Genomic DNA, 9,498 nt, shown 5'->3' with positions numbered 1-9,498 from the left:
AAGTTTGAAATTTAAAAGCTGAGGTAGGGCAGAACCTGTGGCTCAGTGGGTAGGGCGCTGGCCCCATATACTACTGGTGGCAGGTTCAAACCTGGCCCCGACCAAACTGTAACAAAAAAATAGAGGGTGTTGTGGCGGGTGTAGTCCCAGCTACTCAGGACACTGAGGCAAGAGAATCATCTAAGCCCAGGAGTTGGAGGTTGCTGTGAGCTGTGTGACGCCATGGCACTCTACCAAAGGCGATAAGATGAGACTCTGTCTCTCACCACTCCCCAAAAAAAAGCTGAATTAGAAGTTGCTACTTGGTTCATCTTCAAACTACCCCGAATGCATAGGCTACTAGCTTTACATGGGCCCAGAACAAACTAAAAGAGTTCCTTCTGGGTTATTTAAAAGCAAAACATAGGGCCCCTGATTCATACTGTAACAAACTCAGCTGGTCTGTCCATAGTACTTGACTACATAACAACAGCACAATAGCTATATAAGAAAACAGGCTAAATTCCAAACTTTTACTGGATACAACATGGAAGTTTATTAAACATTTCCACCATGAGTTTGTTTTCTTGTAATTTGCTCCTGTCTCCTGAAAGTGGAACACAGGAAATAAATTCTGGTGTATTTGGATAGGAAAGTCTATATTCTGTAATTACAACTTCATAGACTGAATTATAGAAGGAATTCTTTACCATTCCTGTAGCCTACTTTGGTTAAACACCCAAATCCATGTTGATAAATAACTTAATCGTTGGCATCAGTTTAACGAGATAAGCATTTTCTATTAATACATTGTTAAACATATTATTCTATTACTTAAAATTTTTCTTCATTCATTCTTTGTAGAAAGCAGTAAGATTATGCAGTTAATCTCCTCTGGTCTCTCCAAACTCTACATGGACTTGCTAGAAATTTTGAAAAAAAGGGGGGAAAATCCTGTATGCAATTTTATTAGAATAAATTAATTGATAAAAACACATAGAATACAAATTTGTAATTCACTGACAATTTTATATGCAATAATTCCACAGCCTTCCTCCCCACCATCCCTTAATGTGCATACACCAACATACACACAGTACTATATTTTGAATTAAGCCTTAATAGCTGAGTGTGGTGGCTCAAGCCTATAATCCTAAGTACTCTGGGAGGCCAAGATGGGTGGACTACTTGAGCCCAAGAGTTTGAGACCAGCCTGAGCAAGAGTGAGATGGCATCTCTACTAAAAATAGAAAAAACTGGCTCGGCGCCTGTGGCTCAAGCGGCTAAGGCACCAGCCACATACACCTAAGGTGGCGGGTTCGAATCCCCAGCCCGGGCCTGCCAAACAACAATGATGGCTGCAACCAAAAAATGGCCAGGCTTTGTGGCGGGCGCCTGTAGTCCCAGCTACTTGGGAGGCAGAGGCAGGAGATTCGCTTGAGCCCAGGAGTTGGAGGTTGCTCTGAGCTGTGAAGCCATGGCACTTTACCCAGGGGGATAGCTTGGGGCTCTGTCTAAAAAAAAAAAAAAAAAACTAGCCAGGTATGGTAGCAGGCATCTGTAGTCCCAGCTATTAAGGAGGCTGAGGCAGAAGAATCACTTGAACCAACCTCAAACTCTTGGTTGCTGAGTTTGCTGTCAACTATGATGACATTATGGCACTCAACTCAGGGCAACAAAGTAAGATTCTATCTCCTCCTAAAAAGAGAATTAAGCCTTAATTGTAGAGTTACAGAATAAAAATTAGGTGTGCATGGTAGCTCAGACCTGTAATCCAAGCTAAGGATTGACCTCAGAAGGCTGACACTGGAAGATGATTTGAGGCTAGGAGTTTGGGACCAGCCTAGGCAACACAGTGAGATTCCACTGACCCTACTTCCCCATCCCAACTCTAAAAAAATTAGGTGGATGTGGTGGTGTGTGCCTGTGGTTCCAGCTACTCAGGAGGATGAGGCAAGAGGACCTTGAACCCAGGAGTTTGGGGTGCAGTGAGCTATAACTGCACTACTGTATGCCAGCCTGGGTGACAGAAATTCTGACTTGTAAAAGAAAGAGAGAGAGGGAGAGAGAGAATAAAAGTTATAGTAGCATTAATTTAACCTCTCATGGATGTAGATACATATCAAAGATTCCACTTTTCCTTTAAATATGCTGTACGTAATACAGCATATTTTTATGAAAAATTCACTAATACCATTTCTTTAAACATAAGAATACTTATTGATAAATGCTTATTAAAAATAAATAATTAAAAAGAAAACCAAACCAGGGAATGAAACTACTTTCTTTAGTAAGAACCAAGCTTCCTCATACAACTTGACAGGTACGATGAATGCAAACCATGAGCATGGGCTAGATGTCTCCACACTGACAGGTAAAGAAGTCAAAGGACATGCTCACTTGAACACCAGATAGCTCTATTTCACGTTCTTTTCAAAAGCAAACTGATCTATCACATTCAGAAAATTTTGTGATACTGTTATTTCCCCTTTATAAATGGGTACCTTTTAGCAGCAGATGAAAGAGTTTCTTTTCTTGCAATTGAGACAGAGGTGCTGTGACTTGGTTTTCTGTTTGCACCACTTCCATTGGTTATACAGGACAAGGAAATAGCTTCTCGAAGGCTTGGCTGGCCTAAAGATAGTTAAGCAAAGAAGTTTTAGATAGCAAACTTGAAAATATTCCTTAATGTAGAGGTCTCTCAGGGGTTGTTAATTTAGTGGTCATTTTAGCGTAAGAGCACTCTCCACAGCAATTCATACCTTGCCAATCTGATAAATGTAATTTACTTCTCAACATTTACAACAAATCTATGACAATCCCTATCTCCTCTCAAATGTTATGTGGTGTAGGAGCCAAATGATACACATTGGTGCAGCACCCCAGATTTTATAAAATTAAGAATGTTTCTTTTGGAGAGCTGACTCTTACATTTCAGTTTTGCTTCTGGGTTCTTTTACTTCTCAAATGGCAACTGCAATGCTTCATACTTTGGTTTAACCAGCAGTTTCCCAGTGATTGCCACCTTCAGATGAATTTGACTTTTTTACTCCTATATCATTGTGTACTAACAGCTTGTCTTCACATAATGCCACTGGGCTGTATTCTCAAATTACATTCACTTGGTCACCCCAAGAAGTCCTAATGGGTTTCCCAGGCACCAGCTGTGACATAATTTGTCTTCCTGGCAGTTACAATTGCCAAAGTGTTCCCTAGGCTTTCCCTTTTGCTCCAAAGTACAGGTAACTTTTTTTCTTTTGGCAAGGATTCAGCTGCAACTGGTGCATATATTACAAATATAATGCTGTCAAAAGGAAAGAATTCTCTGACAGAGCAGAAGGTGTACGGGAAATTTAAATGTCTGGCCACCCTAAAAAAACTAATGGGAAAATTTTCTATCTCATTTAACTGACATACTGCAGATAATAACTAAAGATAAACTACAAGAAGAGAGCTGAAATGACTAGGTAGGTGTATTTCTGATTTTGGTATTTACTGAATGGCAATACCACTATGAAGTGACATTGCAGAATTAAGTCCTTAACACATATCATTAACATCTAGTTTAACCATACCCAAAGACAAGTGATATCTCCTCATATCACTACCACCTAGCAAAACTATATAATAGTTGTCTTCAGCAAAAGGTAAGTTGACCTAACCTTTTACACACAGCTTCATTTAAAAGAGTTCTATCCTACTTATCCACAGTGGACTGGTCCTCACTTTTGAAGAAAAATCCTCTACAAAAATGTAAATACTTTAAGATGACAGAGGTCATTGTCCTGTCACTAATTCATGTGAAAGTGACACTATAAATTCTAATTTCACAGGCTAAAAAAAATTCATGAAATATAACTGTCCACAGTATTAGAAATGATTTTACTTTTTAAGTCTAGGAAGAAGAAAAAATATCTCTATAAAACATATCTCTACAAAATAATTTTATGTGTAAGAAGCTTTTTTTTTTTTTTTTAAAGAGTTTCACTTTATTGCCCTCGGTAGAGCGCTGTGGTATCATACGGCTCACAGCAACCTCCAACTCCTAGGCTTAGGTGATTCTCTTGCCTCAGCCTCTCGAGTAGCTGGGACGATAGGCGCCCACCACAATGCCTGGCTATTTTTTTGTTGCAGTTTGGCGGGGGTGGGTTTAAACTGCCACCCTCAGTATATGGGGCCGGCGCCCTCACCCATTGAGCCATAGGCACTGCCCATTTTAAGAAGCATTTTATGAAAGACTTCACTTATTTGGAAAGACTTTAATGTGTTTATCCCAAATTTTCATGCCATTAATATGCTCATCTTATTTAATATTATAACAATAGTTAATCTATTTTAGGCTATCACAAATATCAATAATCCAGAATCACTTAATATTTTTTCTAATTACTTTCCACAATATACTGTATATAAACTCTAAGATAAAGCTGTTTAGAGTTGCCAATAACAAAATTATGATACTTTAAATACTTACTTCTCTTGATATTTTATTATCAGTCTTAGAAAATATAATTGGGCAAGTTTTTCTAATAAACAGATATAGAGTAATTAATTCTTAATAATGAACTATGCTAAGTGAGGTGAACGATATGTTAACTAGTTTGATGTAAACATTCCAAATTGTACATAAAATCAGCACATTGTACCCCATAAATGCAGTAATGTACATAGTTATGATCTAATAAAAAAATAATGAACTATGCTCATCCATAAGATAATTATTTCCCCAGATGATATGATCAACCCATTTTATAGACTGTCACCGGCTATGTCCAAGTAACAAAGTAACTAAAAATGGAATACTACTCAGCCAAAAAGAAGAATGAAATAGTAGCTTTTGCAACAATTCCAATAAGAACTAAAGTCGTCAACCTAAGTGTGGTATCTGAGGAATGGAAAAACAAATACTGCTATGTACTCACTTATACCTTGGAGCTAAACAATAGGCATACACAGATATAGAGAATGGTATAGTAATGGACATTAGAGGCTCAGAACGGAGGAGGGTGGGAGTGGGGTGAAGGACCAAAACCTATATATCAGGTACAATGTACACTACTTGGGTGATGAGTACACTAAAGAAAAGCCTTGATTTCACCACTATACAATTCATACATGTAACAAAAAAAAAATCACTTATACACTCTAAATCTATTGAAGTAAAAAAAAAAAAGTAACCAAAAGAATAATCAGTAGTAGACCCCATTTCAGAATATAAGATATTAGCATGTTATAAGATTAGCAGTCAAAGTAAACTTATGAAGTAGAATTTTACAATAAATTGAAAGAAACTTAGGATTTACAAGGTTAATTTATAAGGTTATTATGTGAAAAGAAAAAGTTCTGACGTGTAAGCTCCAGTGGCTTTGTGGCGCTAGGAGTGGGTAATTCTGCACTAAACAGCCATTAAGAAAACTGATTCTTTTGGAGACAAAGGAATTATGAATACGGACAAATAGGAAGGGACTAGAGAGAACAACTTATATTAAAAAAAAAAGATCCTAGAGAACAGGCACTATAGCTGTTAATTGTATTTATATTTCAGTACAATTAGAAGTAGGTGCTAAGTAACTGATATGTCCCGTCTGCCAAATTTAAAAAAAAAAAAGCAGTCTTTAAATTTCCCTTAAATATTTGTTTTCCTTACAGAAATCTCTCAATAAATAAAAAATGCAAAAGAATAGTCTTTAAATTTTTTCACTTAAAACAAGATTACAATGTATTGCTATTTAGCATAATAAAAAAATTTAATGTTTTTAAAGATTAAATTCTCTCATAAAAATCAATTTATAACCAAGTAAATTTTTTCCTGGCTTGATCTTATAAAGTCCTCAAAGTTGGTTCTCAAAAAAATAAGAAAAATAAAATAAAATAAGAAAACCACAATATAACATTATTGGCCAAAGTGGTTTCTATCAAGTCTTTTGCCAAACTCTCAAGTCTCTTATTCCCTTTCATCAACCCATTTATCTTACTACCACTAATGAAAAAGATCAATCTTGCCTTCTAACTCTCCACTGTCAACACACAGGCCCAGAGTGCTTCAAGGTGGGAGGTAAAAGAGTAGAAATCATAAAACCAGGAAGAATGATACCCCCCTAAAAAAGTTTTCTACCTCCATGCTTTCAGAGTCAGCATTTTTTTCACATACTTACAGTCTTCCATTCTCCACTCTAGTCCAAACAGTCTTTCCCATTTTTCTACCACTCAGAATCTGTTGTGCTCTTTCTCTCTTTTTTATTTTTATTTTTTTATTTTTTTTTTTAGAGATGGAGTCTCACTTTGTTGCCCTCATAGGAACCTCCAACTCCTGGGCTTGGGTGGTTCTCTTGCCTCAGCCTCCCGAGTAGCTGGGACTACTGTCTCTTTTTCTTTTTAAGAGATGGAGTCTTGTTCTTGCTCAGGCTAGTCTCAAACTCATGAGTTTAAGCAATCCACCCAGCTTGGCCTTCCAGAGTGCTAGTATTACAGGTGTGAGCCACCACGCCCGGCCTCTGTCTTGGTAAGGATTGAAAATTCATGTCTTGGCTTGCAGTGCCCATAGCTCAGAGGTTAGGGCACCGGCTGCAGCTGGCGGGTTCCAACCTGGCCCAGGCCTGCCAAACAACGATAACTCCAACAAAAAAATAGCCAGGCATTGTGGCAGGTGCCTGTAGTCTCAGCTACTTGAGAGGCTGAGGCAAGAGAATCACTTAAGCTCAAGAGTAAGAGGCTGCTGTGAGCTGTGATGTCACAGCACTCTATCAAGGACATCATAGTGAGACTCTGTCTCAAAAAAAGAAAAGAAAATCTGTGTCTTGCACCTGTGAATATATGTTGACTTCTGCTCAGTTTTATCTTTCCATTCTCTCAGAAGCAATCCTTCTGCTTATATTTTTGTATTATTTTAATTTTGATTAATATTAGGGTACATGTAATTAGGTTAGATCGTTTCCATTTGAAAGGTAAAGTCTGAGTTGTAGTTGAGTCTACTTCTTTTTGTTTAAAACTAATAGTTTCTCACCTGCTCTAAGATCTCCTTTTAAACTCTCGGAAAATTTGCTTCATCAATTACCACCCTGCTTCCCTATGTCATCTTTCCCTTTGTTGCCTTTTTTTTTTTTTTTTGAGACAGAGCCTCAAGCTGTCCCCCTGGGTAGAGTGCCGTGGCATTATAGCTCACAGCAACCTCCAACTCCTGGGCTCAAGCGAGTCTCCTGCCTCCGCCTCCCAAGTAGCTGAGACCACAGGCGCCCACCACAACCTGGCTATTTTTTGGTTGCAGCCATCATTGTTGTTTGGCGGGCCCAGGCTGGATTCGAACCCTCCACCTTAGGTGTACGTGGCTGGCGCCTTAGCCGGTTGAGCTATAGGTGCCGAGCCTCTGTTGCCTTTTTGTCCTCAATGTATCTTTGAATTTAAGCCTACAACATGTTAAAAAAAAAAAAAAATAGAAATTTAAGAAAGAAAAATTAGACTAGCCTGAAAAAGGACTGCTTGAGCCCAAGAGTTTGAGGTTGCTGTGAGCCATCATGCCAGAGCACTGTAACCAGGGGATAGAGTCAGACTCTTTCTCCCAAAAAAGAAAAAAAAATAAAACAAAAAGCCTTCAATTTTGCATCCTTTTCTATCTACTGCCATTGTTCCCCTCAGGCAATTTTTTTGAAGGAGTGGCTATAATGTGCTGCTCTCAATTCCACAATTCTTCTCAATTGCTGCTTCTCAAAATACTAAAATTTGATTTAAAATCCTGTCACTCCACTAAAATTGTTTTTGGAAACGTTTCTAATATTCTCATAAGTGCTAAAGCCAATGGTCACCTCTCAATCTTTGTTTTATTTAACCTCTATAGCAGCTGGCAATATGAATCACTCTTTGCTATGCTGAAATGTTGGCGCTCCCCATGGAACTATCCTGGTCCGCCTTCTCATTTTACATCCTCTTTCTTTGGCTTCAGCCGTATCCATAAGCTGAACATTCCCAAGTTCTGACTGCTAGCCAAGACTAACGTAAGCATTATACCTGTAATTCAGCTATATATAGTATCTATCGCATATACCATATATGCCCCAAACTCAACATTCAGAAACTGAATTCATAATCCTTCTTCTAAAGCTGTTTCTCCTATGCTAGTTAACTGTACTATCTTCTATCTAGCTACAACGTGGAAGTTACGTAAGACTCCTCCCTAGGGCAACAATTTCCATTAACTTAGTAGGGGGGAAGCCAATAAACATCCTTACTTTTCCACTGTCAAAATGGGGATAATCATGCCTATCATCACCTACTTTACCAAGAAAACAGTAAAATATATGAAATAATATATTCAAATGTTTGATTTTAAATTCTTGTTGAATTTTAAATTCTTTCTTAGTGGTTGAAGGAAGGGAAAGCCATACTATATCTCCTCCAAATACAGAACAACAGAATCCCGGTGACTACTTCTCTCAACCTTTAAAACTCCCAATGTCTGAACATTAAAATTCTCATTGTACTTGGGCTGGCAATAAGTTTCAGAACTTAATTTTTTTAGGATTCTAGTAATGAACACAGAAGATTGAGAATGAAGCAATTTAAACTATAATTATGTGGGCGGCTCCTGTGGCTCAGTGAGTATGGCAGCATCCCCCTATATAGAGAGTTCAAACCAGGCCCCAGCCAAACTGCAACAATAACAAAAAAACTATAATTATTTCTTATATTTCTGTAATTATAGGCTTGATTTAAAAACATGAGTGCCTACCTGCTATGTTCAAAACAGAATGGGAGGGCGGCACCTCTGGCTCAAAGGAGTAGGGCGCCAGCCCCATATGCCAGAGGTGGCGGGTTCAAACCCAGCCTCGACCAAAAAAAAAAAAACACAGAATGGGAAACACAAAAAGAAGATTCATAAATGTATTATCTATTTAGAAGATACTAATGTCACACATATACTACAACATAAAAACCTGTAAGAATAATCAGTGATATTATACAAAAATTACCAATTTAAAATAATTGAGAATAAACTTTTATATTTTCTCAGGAATAAAGAAAAAGAAAATGAAAAACAAACTTTAATAATATGTAATCCAAATGAGAAACTAGTTTTATTTTCAATTTTCAAAGGAAATATTGCAAAAAGCAAGATTCTTCCTACTTTACAACACATTTAATTACCTTTATTTGGGACTGGTTTTTTCACTGAGGCCACATGATCTTCAGAGATAGCAAGACGCCTCAAAACATCAGCCAAAGCTGCCTTCAGCACAGTGATTTCATCTTCCTGTTGCTGAACTCGTAACTCAAGAGCTGAGAGCCGATCTTGAACATCAGAAGTACTTGCAGCAGAAATACTATCATCTATAAAATAAAGAACATATAGAATATTTTTAAAAGAATTAAAAATTCCTTTGAATATTAAATATTAATTATATTAATTAATGTAATATTAATTCAATATTCCCACTGAGGGGATATTTGGATTTTAACATTAAGAGCTGTTTGGACTAGAGTGAGATAATTTAAACTGGGTCAGTCCTTCAGAGAATAAGGTATAGT

General features: G+C 37.4%; 1 protein-coding gene across 3 annotated transcripts in view; it reads right to left on the bottom strand.

Moving 5' to 3' along the window:
- The window catches only part of EML4 (echinoderm microtubule associated protein like 4), a 170,595-nt gene that overhangs the window by 75,119 nt on the left and 85,978 nt on the right, over positions 1–9,498 (bottom strand). For all 3 annotated transcript variants that reach the window (XM_023512055.1, XM_003787871.3, XM_023512056.1), the window contains exons 2-3: positions 9,118–9,300; positions 2,484–2,613 (exon numbers count right to left, since the gene is read on the bottom strand). In XM_023512055.1, the coding sequence (XP_023367823.1) occupies positions 2,484–2,613; positions 9,118–9,300 (313 nt within the window). The remainder of the gene's footprint in view (positions 1–2,483; positions 2,614–9,117; positions 9,301–9,498) is intronic.

This window comes from Otolemur garnettii, unplaced genomic scaffold (assembly GCF_000181295.1).
Source record: "Otolemur garnettii isolate 467f Iridium unplaced genomic scaffold, OtoGar3 scaffold00024, whole genome shotgun sequence".
Lineage (NCBI taxonomy): Eukaryota > Metazoa > Chordata > Mammalia > Primates > Galagidae > Otolemur > Otolemur garnettii.
This window is presented reverse-complemented; position numbering and strand designations above follow the sequence as displayed.